Source organism: Budorcas taxicolor, chromosome 2, assembly GCF_023091745.1.
Source record: "Budorcas taxicolor isolate Tak-1 chromosome 2, Takin1.1, whole genome shotgun sequence".
Classification (NCBI taxonomy): domain Eukaryota; kingdom Metazoa; phylum Chordata; class Mammalia; order Artiodactyla; family Bovidae; genus Budorcas; species Budorcas taxicolor.
In genome coordinates this window covers 52,147,464-52,172,399 of record NC_068911.1, presented here as the reverse complement: position 1 = coordinate 52,172,399, position 24,936 = coordinate 52,147,464, and the positions used below count along the sequence as shown (strand labels likewise).

The following is a 24,936-nucleotide window of genomic DNA, read 5'->3' as shown; positions in this document are numbered from 1 at the left end:
GGTTGCCATTTCCTTCTCCAGGGGATCTTCTCAACCCAGGGATCAAACCCAGGGTTCCTGCATTGCAGGCAGATTCTTTTCCATCTGAGCTACCAGGGAAGCCTGTTTTCTGTAATATATCTGGATCATGTGGTATGGAACAGTTTAATTTCAAAGAAACTCTCTAACTTTTGCTATAAAATAGTTTCAGTTCTCTTACTTCATTAAATGAGACAAACCTATTAAATACTAAATACTATATTCTCATTATCTTCAGCAAGCCTCAGAATGACTCCATACAGAAATATCACTACCATCTTTTATAAAGACTGACATTGGGAAATATAGATTGACCAAAAATCTTTGAAACAGCAGACCCAAGATTCAGATCTTAATTTGAATTCATAGATTTCTCCTAGCATTATATCCCTGTGCAGAATAATGTTTGACCTGATCATTAAGTAAACAGCCAATCTTTGAGGACAATAAAAATGAACAAAGTTGAAGCCCCTTGACTGGATAAATTTGCTATCCTAATAACAAATGGAAAATTCAACCCAAGTACAGAAGAACCAACTACAATCTGAATTTCTTCCTTCTCTCAGGAAGTGTTTTTAGAGCAACAAGCCAGAAGTCATTTCTGTGGAGAGGCTAACAAGACTGTTGAGAGAATAAAAGAAAGTTACTTGCCCTTATCAAGACATTTTCCCTATCAACCACTCACTTTGCATTCCTTCCTGTAGGCTGCTGGCTGGGTGGGTTTCTACAGGCAAAGCTTGAGAGATGGTTCTAGTGACTGAGGCCCCACCAACCTCAATGAGATGTCATCAAAGACTCAAAAGGCCCCTCCCCATGGTGTCCAGTGTGTAAAATGCTGTCTACCCTCAGATAAAATCTTAGTTTTTAGTAAATTCTTTTTGGAGGGAAGAGCAAGGCTTTATAGAGTGATGCTTCCTGATTTTGGATAATCTTCAGTAATAGAATGTAAATGTTGAGGACAAAGAATACCATTTGTTTTCTAATTCTTACATGTAGCAACATCCATAATTTCTACTGTGGCCATATATAATTTTGAAATTTATACTAAATTAGCTCTGAAATGAGATGCAAATAAATATGATTTTAATGCTATTATACCCTTGTTAACAGTTCATTTATTTGTACATTTTAATAACATTTATTGCTTTTAAATGAAAACAAACTAATTTCAGGATTGTACTATATTATCTGATAGGCAAGGAATTGAAATGGCATATCATAAAATACATGAAATAAAAATATATGAAAAATAAGCAACTTTAAACTTTAGTTATATTAATAATGGAACTGCATATAAAGTAAACATTCTTCTCAAATACCAGTTTTGCAGTCTGAAATTAGCAAATTTAAGTATTTTATATGTTAATCAAATATATTTATGGCAAATATAAATGTATATAGTTCTTTCTGAGAAAAGTAATATACTGCAATGTAATATGTATATATAAAGGGAAGTTTTTATATAGTTTGGAATTATAGTCACTGATCATGTTATTAAGTTTTTAGAAGTATTCCAATAAAAACATAAAGGTCTATGCTAATACCAGGATTATAATTTTCAAAGGGCAACTGAAAAGTACTCTCAAAAGCCACCCAGGAATATGTGACAATTGATTTCTTTAAAGGCCAAGGAAAATCAAATAAAATCAGCATATAGCAGGGATCAAGTCAAACCAATTAAGCATTACAGTGAAGACTAATTGGTGCTAATTAATGCTAATTGACTTCAAGTTTTAAAATAAAACTAAATAAAATTGTTTTCAAAAATAAAAAAGCATATATTTAAAAATTAAACTGGATTATCATGTTAAATTAGAAGTATATAGGATTGACCTAATGGTAACAAAAGCAGGAAGAATGAATTGTGATAATAGAAGCGGAATAATGGCTCACTTTCACCAACAAGGAAGAGAGAATTAAGCTATTAGCTAATGAGATAAAACAGCATATGTCCTCAGAGCAGCATCTGATCGCAAGGTAGACGCCTTACATAAACAGACTCACTGATAATGCCGATTCAGGGTGACCCTCTCATTCTCCTGGTTCCCAGTAGGACCCTGCCATTGTTGGATGCTTGATGCACCTGTATTTCCCCATCTGCCACTTAATTATCCAGAGTCATCAGCTTCCCAGCAGATTTATTTAAAGTCTATTAATAGAATTATGTTGAATCTGTAAAATCAGAAGAAAAAAAAAAAAAAAAAAAAACCCTGACTGTTGTTGAAAATTATCACAAACCCTGTTGTTCAGCATTACTTTAGGATAATCAGTACTTATGTATTATTTAGGAGCATTTCTATTTTCAAAAAATTTTTATTTAAAAAATTTATTTTTATACGATTTTTAAAGCCTGCTTTCCATTTACAAAATATTGGCTACATTCCCCATGGTGTTCAGTATATCCTTGAGCCTGTCTCACACTCAATAGTTTGTCCTTTTCACTCCCTCTTTTCCTAATGGTAACTACTAGCTTATTCTCTATATCTGTGAGTCTGCTTACGTTACATTCACTAGTTAATTGTATTTTTAGTTCCCACCTATAAGTGACAACATACAGTATTTGTCTTTCCTGGTAGGAGCATTTGTTAAATGGAGCAAAAACTTTTTGAATGCCTACTATGTGTCAGGCCCTTTACCCATATAATTTTCACTCATAACTCATTTATAACTAATCAGTGAACCATCAGCAAAATAAAATGGATGGGAATGGGGAGAATTTAATTCAGATGACCACTATATCTACTACTGTGGGCAAGAATCCCTTAGAAGAAATGGAGTAGCCGTCATAGTCAACAAAAGAGTCCAAAATGCAGTACTTGGGTGCAGTATCAAAAACAACTGAATGATCTCAGTTCGTTTCCAAGGCAAACCATTCACTATCACAGTAGTCCAAGTCTATGCCCCAACCACTAATTCTGAAGAAGCTGAAGTTGAACGGTTCTATGAAGACCTACAAGACCTTCTAGAACACCAAAGAAAGGTGTCCTTTTTATCACAGGGGAATGGAATGCAAAAGTAGGAAGTCAAGAGATACTTGGAGTAACAGGCAAATTTGGCCTTGGAGTACAAAATGAAGCAGGGCAAAGGCTAACAGAGTTTTGCCAAGAGGATGTACTGGTCTTAGCAAATACCCTCTTCCAGCAACAAAAGAGACAACTCTACACATGGTTATCACCAGATGGTCAATACCAAAATCAGATTGATTATATTCTTTGCAGCCAAAGATAGAGAAACTCTATACAGTCAGCAAAAATGAAACCTGGAGCTGACTGTGGATCAGATCATGAAATACTTATTGCAAAATTCGGACTTAAATTGAAGAAAGTAGGGAAAACCACCAGGCCATTCAGGTATGACCTAAATAAAATAATTTAAGATTATAATAGAAGTGATAATAGATTCAAGGGATTAGATCTGATAGACAGAGTACTTGAAGAACTATGGATGGATGTTTGTAAGATTGTGCAGGAGGCAGAGATCAAAACCATCCTCAAGAAAAAGAAATGCTAAAGACAAAATGGCTGCCTGAGGAGGCCAAACAAATAGCTGAGAAAAGAAGAAGCGAAAGGCAAAGGAGAAAAGGAAAGATATACCCATCTGAACGCAGAGTTCCAAAGAAGAGCAAGGAGAGATTAGAAAGTCTTCCTAAGCAAATGATGCAAAGAAATAAAGGAAAACAATAGAATGGGAAAGACTAGAAATCTCTTCAAGAAAATTAGAGATGCCAAGGGAACATTTCATGCGATGAAAGACACTATAAAGGACAGAATCAGTATGGACCTAACAGAAGCAAAATATATTAAGAAAAGGTGGCAACAATACACAGAAAAACTATGCACACACAAAAAAGATCTTAATGACCTGGATAATCATGATGATGTGTTTGCTAACCTATAGCCAGACATCTTGGAGTGTGAAGTCAAGTGGGCCTTAGGAAGCATCACTATGAACAAAGCTACTGAAGGTGATTGGATTCCAGCTGTGCTATTTCAAATCTTAAAAGATTATGCTGCCAAAGTGCTGCATTCAATATGCCCACAAATTTGGAAAATTCAACAGGACTGGAAAAGGTCAGTTTTCATTCCAATCCCAAAGAAGGGCAATGGCAAAGAATGTTCAGACTACCACACAACTGCATTCATTTCACATGCTAGCAAGGTAATGCTCAAAATTCTTCAAGCTAGGCTTCAACTGCATGTAAACCAAGAACTTCCAGATGCATAAGCTGGATTTAGAAAAGACAGAGGAACCAGAGATCAAATTGCCAACATCTGCTGGATCATAGAAAAAGCAAGAGAATTCCAGAAAATCATCTACTTCTGCTTTATTGACTATGCTAAATCCTTTCACTGTGTGGATCACAACAAACTATGAAAGATTCTTCAAAACATGGGAATATCATTCCACCTTACCTGTCTCCAGAGAAACCTGTATGCAGGTCAAGAAGCAACAGTTAGAGCCGGACATGGAACAATGGACGGGTTCCAAATTGGGAAAGGAGTATGTCAAAGCTGTATATTGTCACCCTGCTTATTTAACTTATATGCAGAGTACATCATGTGTAATGCAGGGCTGGATGAATCATAAGCTGGAATCCAGATTGCCAGGAGAAATTTCAACAACCTCAGATATGCAAATAACTCCACCCTTATGGCAGAAAGCAAAGAGGAACTAAAGAACCTCTGGATGAAAGTGAAATAGAAGAGTGAAAAAACTGGCTTAAAACTCAACATTCAAAAACTAAGGTCATGACATCAGGTCTTATCACTTCATGGCAAATAAATGGGGAAACAATGGATCATAAGTGTGGCAAACTTTATTTTCTTTGGCTCCAAAATCACTGCAGATGGTGACTGCAGCCATGAAATTAAAACAAAACAAAACAAACAAACAAACAAAAAGCTTGCCCCTAGGAAGAAAAGCTATGATCAACCTAGACAGCATTAAAAAGCAGAGACATTACTTTTCTGACAAAGGTCCACCTACTCAAAGCTATGGTTTTTCCAGTAGTCATGTACAGATGTGATAGTTGGACCATAAAAAAGGCTGAGCACTGAAGAATTGATATTTTCAAACTGTGATGGTGGAGAAGACTCTTGGCAGTCCCTTGGACTGCAATGAGATCAAACCAATTCATCCTAAAGGAAATCAACCCTGAATATACATTGGAAGGACTAATGCTGAAGCTGAAGCTACAATACTCTGGCCAACTGATGTGAAGATCCGACTCATTGGAAAAAACACTGATGCTGGGAAAGATGAAGGCGGGAGGAGAAGGGGATGACAGAGGATGAGATGGTTGGATGGCATCACTGACTCAATGGACATGACTTTGAGGCAACTCCAGGAGATGGTGAAGGACAAGGAAGCCTGGCGTGCTGTAGTCCGTGGGGTTGCAAAGCGTTGGACACAACTGAGAACCTGAACAACAACAACATTTATAAGTATAGGAATATTTATCTGCATTTTATGAAAGAAGATGCTGCTGCTCAGAGAGATGTTAAGACTCATACCCCTATGGATGGCAAAGCCAGAATTCATAACTAGTGTCCATGGGGTTCTAAGACCCTTTTGCATGGCTCCACCAAGCCACTTCCATAATGATCTTTGACTTTTCTCTGCATCACTGTATCGAAGTATCTGGAACAGTGCCTGACACATAGTAGGTTTTCAGTAAAAATAGCTCTTGATTAAAAGAAGTCCTGCTGAGTGCAGAGCCTGCTTTTACTCTGGGCACCCCCCATAAAAGGTAATAGAATAGTGCACTCATAGTGACTGACATTAAGCTTGTTTCAGTCTGTTCCAGGTTACAGGTTGCTGTTTGTTTGTTTTGTTCTTTGTTGTCTCTGTCTTTCCTTGCATGTGTTTGAAATCTATGAGGTAAAACCTCATGGCGGCAGGATCCAGTGTTCCTTACTTGTACCATTGCAGCACATCTGCAGTCAACAGTGCTTCACAGACTGATCAGGCCATGTTAATCACTGACAGAAAGTCTGCTGAATGAAACAGATAAATCTGCACTACAAGAGTATCATTAGCCAACACTCATTTTTCACTTGAAAGAGCTATGCACAGCCTATGAATATCTACAAAGTAGATTTTCCTTTGCTCCTAGAGAAAGGAGGATAGCAATTTGAGTAGTAAAGTCCTTTATTGTGGTCACTCATTTCTGTGATATTTACATGTGAAGAAGTTCTACTCATCTTGGGATGAAGTCTTCTTGGGAGAAGCCATGTGGGCATGGCTGAAGATTTAAACTGATCAAGTACAGCCAGAAAACTCCACTGAGGCAATTATTATTGATTTGGAAGCTCTCTAATTGCAGTCTATTTAGATTATGGTTGAGTAAAGGGGCTGGAGATAGAGTGGAATCAAGGAAAACCTGTGGAAAATATAGGCACCCTCTCTGGGCTTTGAAGATAGTAGGTCAAGGATTTGGATCTGTTTTGTTCACTGCTGAATCCCCGGCGTCTTGAACAGAAACTGACATAGATGGTACACAATAAATATTCTTTAAGTGGAATAGAATATAGAAATAATGATGATTATGAGGAGGAAGTATTGGGAAGGTTATCCCTTTAACTGGAGGATATACTTTAAAAGCTCTTGAATTTAGACTTTTAAGGACTGTTGTCTCCGAAAGGGATAAAAAGATAAATTTAGCTCAGGAGAGATGTGAGGGTTCTTTGAAATGTTAGGGCCTTCTCCAAATAAGTATATTCTGTTTTGAACAGAGTTCAGGAACACAAAAAATTTGGAGGCAATTACGATATTGAAGTTTAAGAAGTAGAGTAATAAGCAGGCTTTCCTGGTGGCTCAGATGGTAAAGAATCTGCCTGCAGAACAGGAGACCTGGGTTCGATCCCTGGTTTGGGAAGATCCCCTGGAGGAGGGTATAGCAACCCACTCCAGTATTCTTGCCTGGAGAATCCCTATGGACAGAAAAGCCTGGCAGGCTTATCCATAGGCTTGCAAAGAGTTGAACACGACTGAGCAACTAAGCACAGCACACAGCACAGAATAAGCAGTATTACTTTTATATTATATTTGGCTTATGTAAGTATTGCCAAAAGCTTAATTAAATCCCATGAAAATTAAGAATAAGAAATGGGTCTTTGTTATCACTGTTATCTAACATGGTTTTGTAGGCAAGGAAAATGAAAAATTGGTAACAATATCATGAAAGAAAATAAAGTGTATTCTTTCTTCATTGATAATTACATTCTAGTAGATTCAAATTTTTCAAAATAAATAAAACTTAGTAAGAAAATTTAGTAAATCACTTGTTTGACTTAGTACCCGTAGAATGCTAGAGTTCTATTTAAAAAAATAGATATCCAACAAGCAACAAAGGTTTACTGTATAACACAGGGAACTATAATCAATATCTTGTGATAACCTATAATGGAAAATAATTCTAAAAATAATGTGTATTGTATAACTGAAAAAGAAAATTTCATAAGTTAACAAAATGCAGGCTATTTCCTATACTAGCAATAAGTCAAGAAAATTTATTTACACTAAACAACAAAGAAAATAGGAATATATTTAGCATAAAAGTACTTGGCATACCTGAAAAGCAATATAAACACTTACTGCAATGGTATCCACAAGTCGATATTTCATAAATATCCTAAAAATCTCACACCTCACCTTATGTAATTGATTGTGTTGCAGTTAAACTGCAATAAGAATTCAGAAGAATAAATGTTTGAAAATAATAAAATTTTGAGGAAAAAATACACCTCTGTATGGGTTAGTGAGAATTCTAACAGCCCCTGTTGTTGTTGTTTGCTCCCCAGTTGCTAAGTCATGTCCGACTCTTTGCAACCCTGTGAAAGGCCTCTGTAGCCAAAATCTGATTACTAGTTGCTTAAAGTAGGTTTTCTGCTTCATAATCTGTTGTGGGCAGGTTTGACTTCCTTATTTTCTTGTTATGACTGTTATTTAATTTCTAAGCATAGATGCAGTGAATATTCACTCTGTTACAGTCACTAATTGCATTTTCTCATTTAATTCTCCCAGAAATACTGTGTGTTAGCCCCATTTTATGAATGAGAAATACAATAAATACTTGGTAGAGGAAATTCAGGTAACCTAACTATTAAGCCAACCAAGTATTTTTTACCTCCTCAGATTTTAAGCTTATCTCACAAAGATAGAAACTATAATATAAAACAATTAGCCAAATGGATATAGCATAAATGGGTAATATATATGCAACATACTATATTATCTTTCATTCTGTTTCTGTTTTATGTAAAAATAACAAAAATGAAGAGTATGTGTCTGAAAACTAAGAGAGCTAGAATCCTAACCTTAGCTGTGCTACAAAAGAGCTTTGTGACTTCTTGGTCCTCAGTTTATATTATCTACAAAATAGTGGGTGTTGAATGATAATATCTCCACAGTCCACAATCAAGTGGTTCTCTAATGAGAAAAATGGATTATAAAGACTGTCTGGATCCAAAGCGCGTGCTTTTGGTTTTCTGTGTAAGTTGGTGTCTTTATATTAGTAATACTTCTATCTATAACAACACAGGTGAATGTTCTGCCCTTCACTCCACCTGTCTAAGTCTTCAGATGTGAAGGAAAATTTGACTGTCTAGGGGTCTCTGGGACAGGACAAAAACTCACCACTTCTTCCTGTGACCATGTGATTCAAAACTCAATTTAAGAGACCCTTCCACAGTGCGAAATGAGCTGTTTCTTGTTTATAGCAAGTAGATTTGTTTTGGCATAAACTTGGAAGTCTTGTTTTGAAAGCAAGAGCCTCTTAAAATAATACACTCTATATTCATGTAAAATAAGAAGACATTACAAGATACAATTTAATAGAATGTTCCTACAATAAAATGAGAATAAATATCAAATCAAATTTAAAATGTAGACTTTTAAATACTAACACCAATAGTTTTTTTTTTTTTTTTTTTTTTATTCTCCATTAAATCCTGCCCATCCTTTAAAGGATAACTTTTAGAGTATTTAGTTTAAAGTATATCCTTTCTTTTTTTGTGGATCTATTTTATTTTTTAGAATTGTGGTTTTGAAGATTAAATAATAGATTTAAATTCAATTGATTCTGACCTTTGTTTAGCAATTGACTTTTATGATGAGCTTTTTAAAAATGACATTTCCTGTATTGGTTGGCACTGTGACATGGCAAGTCAGCCAAATAAAGACTATAAAATTAAATATGGCTTATCTACTGTGTACAGTTGAGTAGCTGGAAGGTTTAAATACTGTGGGATTTTTTTGTTTTTTGTTTTACACATATGCAGTCAAGTTAATACCAAGAAAATTAGTCCCATCCTATTGGAGTCTCTGCAACCCTGGTTACAAAGATAGTGACATTCTCATTTATTTTTTTCTGTGCTAAGTCACTTCAGTCGTGTCTGACTCTTTGCAACCCTATGGACTATAGCCCTCTAAGTTCTTCTGTCCATGGGATTCTCCAAGCAAGAATATCAGAGTGGGTTGCAATGGTCCCCCTCCAGGGGATCTTCCTGACCCAGGAATTGAACCCATATCTCGTATGTCTCCTGCATTGACAGGTGGGTTATTTACCACAAATACCGCCTGGGAAGCCCATATTTTTCCCTATATAGTTAGAATATCCATTGGTCGTTATACTACCAATGGTTATTTATTAGCCTTAATGTTAGATTAAACTTCTATTATGTACAGATTGGAAATTATTTCTCTGTAATATTTTAAAATAATTATCTATAGAACATATTATCTTACATACAATGGGCAAGTTTTAATGTGATATAAACAAAGCATGTATTCCATGTATTTGTCATAAGTTAAGCTCTTTCATATGTTAAATAGTGTCAGATTTCACAGCAGCTAGACTTAGTAACTCTTCAGTTAATTATTTTGTTTACCTGGCACTTTTTAAAAACCTACAGTATTCATGTTTATGGAATGACTAAAAACATTCAGGAAAGCAAAGCGGGTAGCATAGTTGGGTCCATATGATGTCCAACACTGCTCTCTACTGGCAGAGAAGCAAGTCATAAAATAAATAGCTGTTCAAGTGAAAAAAAGTCAATTTCAAGTTATATTTGAAAATGAAGGTGTAATCCTCAAACTTCCACATATGTTTCCAAAAAATGCTTATTTTAGGCATAATGGAATACAATGAAATAACTGGAAGAAATGACTACAGACATCTTCTGAGATTAGTTGGAAGAAAACCTGTCATTTTAATTAATTGAAAAATAGTTGCAGGAGTTTTGGAAAGTATCAGGCCAAACATGAAAGAAACAGCTTAATAGCATTCAAATTTTGAAAGTCTATAAAGTAAATATTTTTGTATATAATACTGAGTTTACTGATGCATTATGTTTTTAATTTCAGCAAACTGCTGCCATTAAAATATCTGCTATGAGTACATTTACAAAGTATCTAAATGCACTTGGCAAAGAGATATATAGGTTGAAATATTTGCATGGAATATATTAATATAACTAGTTTTAGACTATAAAAATTTGCTCAGTATTTGTCAAAGTCTTTATTGATGATTTTCCAAAGACATTTTATAGTTTTGTAAAATCTGTGAAAAATATATGGTACATTTTTATACCTTTAAACATATAGACTAATGCACAAGACATTTTTAGATCACTATCATCTTACTTTTCATGGTCTAGTATCTTCTAAATGTCCCTTTATGTTTTATATCATTTTTATCTGTGCATATTATTTCAGTTCAGTTCAGTCGCCCAGTGGTATCCGACTCTTTGCGACCCCACGAATTGCAGCACGCCAGGCCTCCCTGTCCATCACCAACTCCCGCAGTTCACTCAGACTCAGTCCATCGAGTCAGTGATGCCATCCAGCCATCTCATCCTCTGTCGTCCCCTTCTCCTCCTGCCCCTAATCCCTCCCAGCATCAGAGTCTTTTCCAATGAGTCAACCCTTCACATGGGGTGGCCAAAGTACTGGAGTTTCAGCTTTAGCATCATTCCTTCCAAAGAACACCCAGGGCTGATCTCCTTCAGAATGGACTGGTTGGATCTCCTTGCAGTCCAAGGGACTCCAGGAGTCTTCTCCAACACCACAGTTCAAAAGTATCAATTCTTCAGCATGTTATTTAGGATTAATTTAATAACTACTAGCCTTTTAATAACTAGCATCCAAAATTTAAATGCAAACACACAAATGCACTCACACAATAATTCCCAAAAGGGAATCAGTGATATACAGTAATTTAAGAGGGTTTTCTTCTGTTTTTTTGTGTGTTAGTTGGCCTAATATTGTCACTGGATGATTGATTGGCAGACTAATTTTATTGTAATGAATTTAAAGCATATTACATTTTCATTGATAACTAACTCTTGATTATGAGAAAGAAGTTGATGCTTATTTTCATTGTTACATTTTTCTGTAGTTTCTAAATTTCCTATAGAGAACATACACTACTATTAAAATAAAATATTTATTCACAAGTAAAAAGAAAAATTTTTTTGCAGATTTTCAAGGCATAGGCACATACTTGTGTATGGGATTTATACTTGGATTTAGGTAAGGTCTAATGCCTGATCTTTCTAAAAAAAAAAAAGTGTGCTGAAAAGAATGTCTCTTTGAAATTATGAAGAAAAATAATTGATAAAATCTTGAGTACTTAAAATATTCCTTTATCATGGCCATGAAACAAAAAACTGATTCTTTTGCTCTTTTGCCACAATGAAAAATAGCACTCAGAATCTACATGTATAAAGCAAAACAGTCTGATATTATACTCTCTTCTAATTAGTGTTATTTTTTTGCTACCACATGGAGGAGCTAAGACATAAAGTTGCTAAAATATAAAAGCAATGACTTTTACTGAGTTGAAAGTGTTCACCATACCAATGTTCCATTTTCTGAAAGATTATTTTTTAAAAATTCTGTATTTTTTATTTGGGTATATTTCAAACAAAAAAGAGAATTTTTGAGATTGACTTCTTTTATTTGGCATAATTTCCTTAAGAGTCATTCAGGTTGTGTAACAATAGTCCATCTATTTTTATTGCTGAATAGTGTTCCATGGTATGGATGTACCATAGTTTGTTTAACCATTCACCCACTGAAGGACATTTGGGTTGTTTCTGACGTTTGACTTTTACAAATAAGTCTACTGTGGATATCATTTCAAAAATACTTACAAGAATATATATTGTCATCTCTTTGATATAAATATCAAAAAGTACAGTTGCTGTGTCTTATGATAAGTTCATGTTAGTCCTCAGAGAAACTGCCAAACTATATTTCATGGGGTCGCAAAGAGTCAGACACAACTGAGCGTCTAAGCATACACAACTTTCTTGATTCTCCTTGCTGTTTCCCTCAACGTTTATTTCTGTTGGCAACATTCTTCTCTCTCATCTCCCTCTGCAACACGGCGGCTACCTGGGGAAGCCATGGTTCTGACACTTCTCTGTCCTTCCATTGAAACCTCAGTTCCAGGGTCTCCTTAATCCATACCTTTTACCCAGAATACTCCTTCCCCAAGCTCCACTTTGTATACCCTGGTGTTGAGTCTACTTCTTTAGCTGACACCTCAGAGGAACTTGAACTCAATGTGTTTGAGTGCACTTTTCATTTCTTCCTTTCATTTAGGTCTCTGTTAAATTGTCACCTTTTTTAGAGGGAACTTTCCTGATCACTCAGTCTTAAATATTATATTCTGCCCTATGTTATTATTTGCATTATTTTTACTTATACAATCTAAGATGTATTAGAAGTATGTTTGTGATCTAGATATACATATAGAAATATGTAGATACGTTCATATATACATACCTGGATACATACACACACAAGTATGCTCACTGGGATGTAAGTTATACCAAAACAGGGACATTTTTCACCTGTTATATATCCAACAACTAGCAAATGCTTGACTCATAGTAAATACTTTTTATTAAGGAATAAATGAGTATGTGTAACATTGACTTGTTATCATTTGGGGGCTTAATTCAATTTTTATTTTATCAAAGTTTGTTGTAGTTTAGTCATTAAGTCATGTCTGACTCTTTTGCAACCCCATGGACTGTAGCCCACTGTCCATGGGATTTCCCAGGCAAGAATACTAGAGTGGGTTGCCATTTCCTTCTCCAGGGGATCTTCCTGACCCAAGGATCGAACTTGTGTCTCCTGCACTGGCAGGCAGACTCTTTACCACTGAGCCACCAGGGAAGCATTTATCAACGTTATCTATGTCCATTTTAAATATTTCTCCAAGAAATAATAATGAAACAACAAATTGTTACCCAGCTCTTTCCCCAAGTGTCACTCACTGACACAGTTAATTTCAGCTCATTATTTTCTTGTTTCTGGATAACCAGCTCAACTATCGTGCCTCAATTTGTCATCTTTGTAGTGGTTGTCATCCTCCCTTGATTCCTGGGTTGTATTTCTTCCTTTGCTGTATTGTACATACTTTCCTCTTCTCCTAAGGAGAACTGGGATACAGGAATTTAAAGTTTTAGTCCATCTTAATACATATTTTTCCCTCTCTTGGTAATCTGTAATCTTGCCCTAAATCTGCTTGTTTTTTTTCCTTAGAATTTGAAGTTATTTTTCTTCCATTATTGCTGGTGTGAAGTCTGATGTCGTATTTCCTGGCCTTTGTGGGATTTTTGCTTCTCTCTGGGGTCTTTTACGGTCTTTTCTCTGTCTCTAGTGTATTGGGGATGAGTCTGATGTGCCGGGTTTGTGTCTGTGATCTCACTCATTATGGTGGTGTAATCTTGCAACACACAACTCCCCTGGCCTTGTTTCTCCTGCTAGTTAACAGCTTGATTGAGATGGGATGAATTAACCCCTTGGCCATGGCTTGATTCCGTTCCTTCTTTTCCTTCCCCCTTCAGACACCAGGTAAAGTGGGAAAATACGGAAACTAAAGCCCTTCCTCTAACCTGTATTGTATGCAAGCCTTTGGACAGCACTTAGGACCAGAGTATTTCAGCCGTTTGTGGGTTGGTGTGCCAGACTGTGTATTCCTGAATGTAAGCATTTAAGCCCTTAACAGCGTGGTAAGGCAATTCCTCCCAGAATTAGCGCCTGAGGTTAAGATCTGGGAGGAAGTAGATTGTTAAGGAAGTGTTCCCAGGAACAACCAGTAAGGACATGGGAAGGCAGACAGATGAGCGGTGGAAATCAAGTGAATCCCCAGCTGCAGCCTGATTCTGAGGAAAGCTCCGCAACAGGATGTTACACCTTCGAGTTTGCCCCGCTTCCCAGCAAAGAGGCCAGCCCTCTGCACTTCTGCACCAGTCATTGGTTAAAGATTGTTGAGATAGCAGAAAGCTCCCAGAAGTTTACAGCTCTCAGTACTGGCAAAGTAACCTCAATGACCATAGGGAATCCTCTGAAAGTCTTGGTGTGAGCCCTTACCAGCAAAGCATGGGGAAGCTGGAGGATGGATCCCAGTGCTGATAAAGAGGATCCAAGGAAAGCTGAGCAGGCACTAATATCCACCAGATTCTAGTTTCATCTCCAAAGAATCAGTAAATTAAGAAGTGGCTATCCCTCATAATTATAACGGATTTTGCAGTTTACAGGGTTGTTTTTGTTGTTGTTGTTTTTCCCCCTCTCATCTCTTATTGCAGCTGGTCTTCAGAGCAATTTTGTAAGGAAAAAAGAACAAATTATTCTTATTTTTCAAGAATCATGACTTTTCTAACATTTTCAAATTCTAAGCCTAGGGTTTATTCCAGCATGCTGAATCACATTCAAGAATCTTCTAAATATTTTACATAGACATGGAATGCATATAAATACAAACCTTAATCATAGGAAGCATTATGACTTTTCAAACTTAAACTATTATGAGGAATAATCTGCTTTTCAGTTTTAAAATTGTACCCATCCAACATTACACAGAAAAAAAGGGTTAAGTGGCAAGCTCCATATTAAATGTCTTTTTAGTTCCCACAGTCTTTGAAGCCTTCTCCCTGTTTCATCCCTCAGATGACTTAATTAAAGCTAATGTGAAAGAAACATATTAAAAGGTTCCTGGAGCACCACAAGAGGTTGATTCATTTAGAATGTACTTGGAGTTCTTCCATCATTTTCCCATATGGACCTATTTACATATAACACTTATGACTCATGACATTGCTGCCAAAGTAAGGAATATTTTTCCATAAATATTTCCAGTAACTCTTACAGTCTGTTATCGACACATCAGACACTTCCTGTAGTTCAATAATCACTTATCTGTGAAGAGTTTGCTTTCACCTCCCATTTCTGCTAATGCTAGACCAACCACTAGTGGGGAATCTCTCAGTGATACGATAAATACAGAGATGTTGAGAACAGTTTACACCATAGATTTCTCAGAACTGAACAGCTTCTATTGTGTTAGCTCCCCTCCTGTCACTTAGACCCTTTATCCTTTCTGGATGATCTAAAACAGTGCTTTTCAAATCTGGTGGCACATTATAATCACCTGGGAAGCTTTAACATACACAGATGCCCTAAACTCCACCCCCCAGCTAATTAAATCAGAGTCCCAGGCACAGGTCTGTTTAAACCTCCCATGTAATTATATCATACAGACAGACAAAGTTGAGTACACTGACCTGAAACAGAAGAAAATGTGATGGGTCCATTGGTGTCAGGAATCAGTTGGGTTGTCTTCCATATCTTCAGTTCAGTTCAGTTCAGTCACTTAGTCATGTCCAACTCTTTGCGACCCCATGAATCACAGCACGCCAGGCCTCCCTGTCCATCACCAACTCCCGCAATTCACTCAAACTCATATCCATCGAGTCAGTGATGCCATCCAGCCATCTCATCCTCTGTCGTCCCCTTCTCCTCCTGCCCCCAATCCCTTCCAGCATCAGAGTCTTTTCTAATGAGTCAACTCTTCGCATGAGGTGGCCAAAGTATTGGAGCTTCAGCTCTAGCATCAGTCCTTCCAAAGAACACCCAAGACTGATCTCTTTTAGAATGGACTGGTTGGATATCCTTGCAGTCCAAGGGACTCTCAAGAGTCTTCTCCAATACCACAGTTCAAAAGCATCAATCCATATCTTAGTGGACAACTTTTCAATTCCATTTTAGCTGATAATTTCTTCACTTATTTTGATCTTTTTTGCAGGTCTGGTCAACCAACTTGAGATCACTTCGGGGCAAACATAGTGCCTAATGATATTACATCCAGACCTAGTAGCAGTTTTCTGACATAGTTTAAACATATTAGAAAGAGAAACTGTTGTATCTTATAGAATCTGAAAACTGAAGCCTTTTTGCCTTAATGCTTCTGAGCTTCACTTTCTTTCCATGAGCTCATCAGAAAGGGGTCAGCAGTTATCTCCTGTATTTTCATCTCAGCTTTTCTGTCAACCTTCCACTATTCTCCTGACCTGTTACTATTTTCTAAGTCTATTCCCTAGATTTTTATTAAAAGAAATCACCTGTGATGGTTTTAGAAATATAATTCCCTAAGCCTACCCTTATTAGACCAAAGAATCTGCATTGTTATATTTTAACCTGCTTCCTAGGTGATTTTCATGAAGGTATACATAGAGCCCAGTTTAAAAAACAAAAGTCTAATTTCTTTAGTTATTGTTATTTTTTCAAGAATGAAAGAAGGAATCACATGTGATTTTTAAAAGACACTCTTAAATTGCTATTTTGTTCACTTCCATTCTGTGAGTTAACACATGAAAAAGATTCTGCTTAATTATTTGATGTAAAGTATATACACACGCTGGAGAAGGGCATGGCAACCCACTCCAGTATTCTTGCCTGGAGAATCCCGTGGACAGAGGAGCCTGGTGGGCTACAGTCCATGGGGTTGCAGAGAGTTGGACATGACTGGAGTGACTTAGCACCCACACATACACATATACGTATCCATGCATATGTCTGTTTACTTAAGAACTGATGAATTCATATCTCACTTTGGTGTTATGATTGGTAGTATGTGATGAGAGAAGATGTCTTTGGAAAATTATATATGTCTAATGAATGTATGATGCTAAAGCTGAAACTCCAGTATTTGGCCAACTCATGCGAAGAGTTGACTCATTGGAAAAGACTCTGATGCTGGGAGAGATTGGGGGCAGGAGGAGAAGGGGATGACTGAGGATGAGATGGCTGGATGGCATCACTGACTTGATGGACGTGAGTTTGAGTGAACTTCAGGAGTTGGTGATGGACAGGGAGGCCTGGCGTGCTGCGATTCATGGGGTCGCAAAGAGTTGGACACGACTGAACGACTGAACTGAACTGAACTGAACTGAATGAATGTAATGATTATTTGCTATTTACTTAAAAGTATTCTGTAGGATAAAATATCCATATGTCAATTCTAATTTTTCTTGAATGTTTCACCATATTGGTCTTATGTTTAGGAAGTATTACATTGCTCCAGGATAGATATTTTATTACAGTGTGGTAATTACTATCAAACTTTTTTCTTTTGGGGAGGATAGGTTAGGTTTTAACTAAAAACCTCTAGGGATCCTTTAAAATTCTAGAGCATGTATTTTTTTTTATTTTTTAATGTACTTTATGGTTTTGATGAGTATTGTATTAAAATCTGTGTTTTTAAATTTTATATGCTAATTGGAAAACAAAGAAAAATGTCGATTTACATTATAAACTACATTAAAGCACATTAAATGTTTTAAATATATTTTTGACAACATGAAAAAATGTGTATACTTTAAATTTTCAGATAACAATTTTTTAATTGTTCACATGTTGTAAATTTTAAATTTAAGCTCAACTTTATTCCTTTGGGCCCAACAAAATAACTTTATTTTTCTTTCCATTAAAAATCTGCAAGCAAATTATTTAGGAAAAGTGTAATTTTAAGAAATCTTAGAATAATGGAATTGTATGTGACTAATTAATGTGTTAATATTTTCCTATCATGTAAAATAATATAAATTAGTAACTCCTCTGCACTGGATTTGGATTTGAATTACTATCACGTCATTCTGTTACCCCATGATATATCTCAAAATGATTTAATGACATATGATGTAGTAAAGCCTGTCTCACAGTGAACATTTTCAGTTTCTTGGCAGCACTGAAGTAGAGCAGCCCAAAGGAACAGAAGTTGTGAGAGACGCTGTAAGGAAACTAAAGGTAAGCAAGCCCTCGAAGTAAGTGTCTCATGTACTGAACTTGCCTTCAGCCATCAGTAGACCTATGGAAATTCAAAGCATGAATAGCTCTGTGGCAGATAAGTCTTAGTAAAAATGTGCTATTTAATGAATACCACTAGATCAAGGAAACGTATTTAATGAAAACTATGTAGACACAATTATTTTTCTGGATGTGGCACAGTCTTCACAGTTTCTTAAGGTGTAGTTTTTTATAGTCAACAACAACAACCAAAAAAATGTAAGAGCAATGTCTCATAAGTGTTGGCATTCTGTAGCTTGCCTTTACTTTGCTTGGGCATTGTGGACTCATGCCCTAACTCAAAGACAAAACAATCTACTGTAGTTAGAAAATGGAACCCACCAGTCGAAAATGTAGAAGTAAAATTCATTCCAAAGCAGCCTTTTGCAGTGACACTGTACATTAAAGACATACTAATGGACAAACCCACAAGGGTCTGGCCATATCCATGAGCAGACTCAGGGAACTGTTGAAAATAAAAGCAGAAAATAACAGTAACCAGCTCCACATACTCATAATCTGCAAATTTCCTGAGAAAATCTTACATAATTGCCGTGCATCCTTTGCATGTTTTTCTAATTGCATTCCATCCCAAAGACATTGTTTCCTCTGAGATATTAAGATTAAAAAACTCCTTCAGCAGAATTCTCATTTTTATCACATTAAGAAAATTTAACATAACACTATTTTGTTAACACACTTTATTGTTATTCTCTCTGGTTATTCTCAGAATTTTTTTGAGAAACAACACTCCTCTAACTTTATTTAGTTTTGAGATTATCCGATTATTCTATAGGATGGGTAGGCCTCTGCACCAGGCAAAGCCACAGACATTACAATATATTACTTTGCTTTGAGAATGTCATATCGAGTGGAATTTACTGTTTAAATTGAGAGGAAAAAAATTGAAGTAAATTGGCTTGTTTTTTGGGTAAAGAAATAAAAGTAGATAATTTTTATCCATTTATTTTACATTATTTTTAAAATATTTTATGTTTTTCCTGTTTTTAAGGAAATATGCTAAAAATTTCCAAGGTGATATCACTCCCATTTGGAAGAAAAAAGGGGACAAGCCAATCATTACTTTTAACAGTTCAATAGACAAAAAAAAGAAAAAAAATTAAACTTCCCTTGTGGCTCAGCTGGTAAAGAATCTGCCTCTAATGTGGGAAACCTGGGTTTGATCTCCGGGTTAGGAAGATCACCTGGAGAAGGGAAAGGATACCCACTCCAGTATTCTGACCTGGAGAATTCCGTGGACTGTATAGTCTATGGGGTCACAAAGAGTTGGACACAACTAAGTGACCCTCACTAGACAAAAGTGTACTTGTGCTTGTTTGGCAAATACTTTTAAGCCCTAAAACAGGATTTAAAAGGTCTCACAATTTATGGACAACATTTAGAATAAGATTCCATCTAAATGTTCAAAATGTTGCACACTTTGGACATGAGTCCAACTTCACTATAATCAGAATGTTTACAAAAGAATAATGATATTTACACTTAATGTTTCTTTGTACCTAGGAGGTTCTTTATGAAATGAACCCAAATTCAAAGTATTCAACTATGTAGTGAGTGATAATATATAAAAAGATATTTGAGATGAAATGTCTTCTAAAAAAAGCTAGTTTTTATGTGTTTTTGTGAAACTTTGTATTTAGTTCTTATCTAGTTTCAGGTTTGGAAATGTACTCTTAATAAAGGAATATGATTTACAATAAGATAAAAATCATGCAATGTAGTTCAAAAATGTATACTCAGTTGATAATAGCTTTTCTCTTTCAAGTACCTTTCAGACTACTTAATCCTATAAACAATCTTTAGTCTGTTAATTGCAAAATGTTTGTAGGTCAGGGAAATACATATAAAGGTAGTGATTCGTGAAATAATTAAAATAATAAAAAATGTTTATTCACGTCTATCTTAATTTTTTTGTTTATTTGTGTCAAAGGTCAGATGCTATAACTCAAAGTATATAAGAGTATTTTTATTTAAGACCTAGACACTGGCTCCTCTTTAATTCTGTCATCACGTAAAGATAGCCAGAAGATGGTGCTATGGTTCTACTAAAAAAGAAAAAGAACAATTTGCTTATTAACTGGGTTTTGGGTACACATATCTAATTTTAATTTACTGCTATTATTCTTTAATGTATGTATTCTGTGTACTTTCTTATCCACTATATTTCAGTATTTGATTTTATTTTTCCCACAAGGTAACATTTTATTTAAACCTGGTAATTTTTCAGATGTTTGCAATATTAATCTATTAGCTTCTGACTTTAAAGAAATATTCAAAATGTAAGGCTAATACAAGATGATAGAAAACTTCCATGATTTTCACTAATGTATTTTTTATGATTATTTATGCCTAATTATTTCTCAAGAAAAATTTTAAAACTTTATTTTATTGGGTACAATTTTTCTGTTGTGGAGAATTTACAATTTATAAAGTTTTCATCAATATCATAATTTTTATGTGTTTACTTTCAAAAGTTCTATATATAACAAAACAACATGTTTTCTAGTTCTCGATCACATTCAACAATTTCCATCTCTTAATCATGTTTTAGTCTATGATTTAAGAAAATGCCATAATTTTCAAAAAGTAATAATTAAAAAACCCTTTTAACTTCTTATTTTAGTATCAAAATTACTTTTAGGAATTTTATTTTTAATAGTGATTTATTTATTTTTAATACAATTACTACAGATGTCAGCAGGCTCATAAACAATGTCAGAGGTTTCATAAACAAGCTGTTTGTGATATTTACATGTGGATGAATTTTGGTATGCAAGGCCAAAACTTCTTGGATTCTTTGGGAGATAACCAGGGAGCAGCATTCCTGGACCCCAGTTTTAGAGGACAGACCCCCTCACCCAAGCAGAGCTGGCTTAAAATTGCATGAAGGCATGTGGACTTGGAAATTAATAAAACATTCTGTTAAATCTAGGCCCACTAGTTTCTCCACTTGACTTCACGTTCTCTGTGTAGCCTACTGCAAATGGTTTTTGTTTTTATAACCAGTTATTTAATTAATGAAATGATTAGCGCTTTTCTTAATTGTTAAAACATATACACATAACTGATTTCCCTGTGAGATTATCAAAACTTTTAATTAAATCAACAATTTATAAGAACCACAAAGAGGATTAGAATTAATTCATTAATTTTAATTGCTTAATAATGTGTATTACATTAACAATATAGTTAGATTTTACTTTTTTAAGTCCTTTGAGGAATGAATAGAAATTGTTATGAGGATGATACTGAAACTCAGCAGTGCTCTCTTCAAATTTTCTTTAGCTGTTCTATTTGCCAGTGGCATACATTTAACGTAGGACTTTATGTAGTACTTTATACAGTACTTCTAGTAATACTTCACCATTTCATGATGATAAAAGCTTGTTTTTTGTTTGTTTGTTGTATCCAGATAGCCTCCAGAATTCTTAGGCTCTACTCCCTTTAAACATTTTTATTTGATTATTATATTCAAGTTTTACTAGTAGATCACTCTATCTAGATTACCAAAAAAATATATTCACTTAAACAAAGATGAGGTGGAAAAAAAAACCTTCAAAAAGGCTTTTTAAGCATTAGAATTCAAGTAATAGGTAGGGCGAGAAAAGAATACAATATAAGCATGAATATATCTTCAAAGTATAAATTACAAGTATTTAAGAATGCAATTCAGAGATGGGGATCATGCAAACTATAGGATAAGGTTATCTTTAAAAAATACAAGCAGGAATGAGAATATTAAACTGTTTAAAATACAGATTGAACAAATATTTCCTTCAGCCTAAATGTTTTCCAAGGTCTGTGAAACAGTTAAGGCTGATTGCTACAGACCGATTTTATGACCAAAATAACTCCCCTGAGACATTTTCTCATCCTTGAAATGGGCCAGTCAGATTGGATGACCTCTGAATCTTCTTTGAGCACAATCACTTCATCTTGATATGAAGCAAAGGAAAAGGTTTCATAAGCCATAGATCAAATATGTTATGCTTGTTTCTCTTTTTCTGTCTCGTTCTTTTGTTTCCCTCTCCCTCCCTCCTTGCTCCCCTCTTTATTTTCTCTACTTGTAGCCCCTACTTCTTCCCCTTGTTCAAATTTTCCCCTTTTTTATTCCTTTCTTTTCTCTCTGACAGAAAAGACATAAGAGATAAGTTTAATGTTAGTGGTTGTCTTGTGATGGGTGTTTGGAAACTAAAAGAGGTCAGAGGAACGGTTGTGTCCCGATGTGAAAAAGGCTTCAAGAGCTATTGCTGATTGTCTGTTTCTGGAAAAGAGCAGCACCCAGGAAGCCAGTTTAGACTGCTTCTGTGGCCAGCAATGGGGCTGGCTTTGTTCAGATGCATTCACATGGATGGAAAGCAGCTGATTTATGTTGTCAGCCTCCATATGTGAAAACCCCCAAATTGTTTTGATTATAGCAATACAGGAAGAAGGTTATGAAGGGAAAAAAAAAAAAAAATTTAATCCACTTTCTTTGGGAGAGAGCTGGGATAATTTGTAAAGGGTTGCACTGAAGAAAAATAAGTTTCTTAAAAACAAACAAACAAAAAAAAATCCCTGGCATGAATTAGTCACATTTATGTGTAGAATGTAAGCCTGCTTAATACTGAGGGAAAAAACTGCCTATGTTTATAGGATAGGACAGAGAGCAAACTAAAAAACTGTACCATCCAAAATGGAATAAAACAAATGGAACTCTTCCACCCACCCACCCTGCCCTGGATATCAAGGCAGACACTTCAAGGCATCCTTATATGCATTAATTATATTATTCTCCATGGCAGTACAAAGCCATGAAAAGAGAAAGAGGCTTTTAACCACTCTCTGTTCTGGGACTGAAGTATACCACATGTATTTACATCTGTCCTAAATTAGAAGGAAATACACAATGTAAATAAATACGACACACAAAAGATGACCAAAACTCCACGTTGCCCTACAGATAATCTATTTTGAATCAAGTTAGGGTGATCCATATGCTGAATATACATATATATGTTATACTAGAAAATAACTTTTTGAAGCCCTGTAAGAGGGGTTAGTAAATACAATTTTTGTCAATAGTTTTTTTCTGTTTCTTGAAAAGAAATGTGGAGGTAGGGGAGGGAGGAGAGAAGGAAGGTCGGGAGAGCAGCATTGCCAGATAAAACCAGTACATTTAAACATCTCTAGAATGAGTCTGCTGCTACTGCTAAGTCGCTTCAGTCGTGTCCGACTCTTGCGACCCCATAGACGGCAGCCCACCAGGCTCCCCCGTCCCTGGGATTCTCTAGGCAAGAACACTGGAGTGGGTTGCCATTTCCTTCTCCAATGCATGAAAGTGAAAAGGCAAATGAAGTCGCTCAGTCCTGTCCGACTCTTCGTGACCCCATGGACTGCAGCCCACCAGGCTCCTCCGTCCATGGGATTTTCCAGGCAAGAGTACTGGAGTGGGGTGCCATTGCCTTCTCTGACAATGAGTCTAGTTCTGAGTATTTTAGCTGGGATAATTAATTTTAGTTTGAATATGGTAATCTGTCTCTTTTCATTCATTGATTTCATTAGGTAGGATAGTATACCGAACAATGTAAGTATATGGAAATGCAAAGATCTAGTGCTCTGGACTGCAAGTTTCCTAAAATCATTAAAAACAAAAGATCCACAGAAAAAGATATCTCTGCTTATTTTCACACAAAGAGTTTTCAGTTTCTGTTTGATACGAATATGATTTTTGGAATATTATGAAAGAAGTATATTAAATTTTTTTAAGTTATTGAGAATCAGCCTGATTTTAATGATAGTAATGGTAGATCACTGTGATTTCTAAATATATGGAGGCTGTGTGGGATTTATAAAAATATAATGGGCAATAGGCAATGATTTATTTAATGAAATTTCAGCATTGAATGTAAACTCTAAATATATGTTTGTGTTCATTTTCCATAGACAAAATTACAATTTTGTGAATAAATTTTCATTTGTAGTTTGCAAGACATATCAAGAAATCTGAAGGCCAGAAAATTCCCAAAGTTGAGTTGCAAATCTCAATTTATGGAGTAAAAATTCTAGAACCCAAAACAAAGGTAAGGCTTATTTTGAACATCAGAAGCATTCGACTCTTTCATTAATTGCAATCACACTCCTACTTTAATGAATACTTAAAATATGTTACCCAGTGGCTTAGTGGTAAAGCATCCACCTACAATGCAGAAGGGGCAGATGTGGGTTCAATCTCTGGGTAAGGAAGATTGCCTGGAGTAGAAAATGGTAACCTACTCCAGTATGCATGCCAGTAAAATCCCATGAACAGAGGATCCAGGCGGGCCGAAGTCCAGAGAGTCGGACACGTCTGAGCATGCACACACTCACCCACTGAAACTATCTAGCTCTCAGTTAATGACAATGTAAAACTCTATAGGATTTATAGGGGGGAAAGCAATGTTTGGATTTGCTTTCTGAGCAGTTGGTTCTTCAGCCTCTGTCTGGGATGTAACAATCTATATTGAGTGTATTCAATGGTATTTGGTCTTGTATTTAGGAATTTTTCTTCATATGCTTTGAAAGAGATGCATTTACGTTTGGTTCACAGAGTATGAAAGAAGACAAAAGCTGTATGATGTTCATTAATCTGTCCTGACCGACCCTGATTACCTGTAGACATAATCAGTGTGTATTAGTTTACTATGGCTTTCATAATAAAATACCACAGAACCTGGTGGCTCCAACAACAGAAATTTATTTCTCACAGTTCTGGAGGCTGGAAGTCCATGAGTAAACGGA

General features: G+C 35.6%; 1 protein-coding gene across 1 annotated transcript in view; it reads left to right on the top strand.

The window, feature by feature from the left end:
* GULP1 (GULP PTB domain containing engulfment adaptor 1) overlaps positions 1-24,936 on the top strand; it is a 113,490-nt gene that overhangs the window by 32,295 nt on the left and 56,259 nt on the right. Inside the window, exons 3-4 of the mRNA XM_052635615.1 lie at positions 18,046-18,117; positions 24,141-24,239. Coding sequence (XP_052491575.1) covers positions 18,046-18,117; positions 24,141-24,239 — 171 coding nt within the window. The remainder of the gene's footprint in view (positions 1-18,045; positions 18,118-24,140; positions 24,240-24,936) is intronic.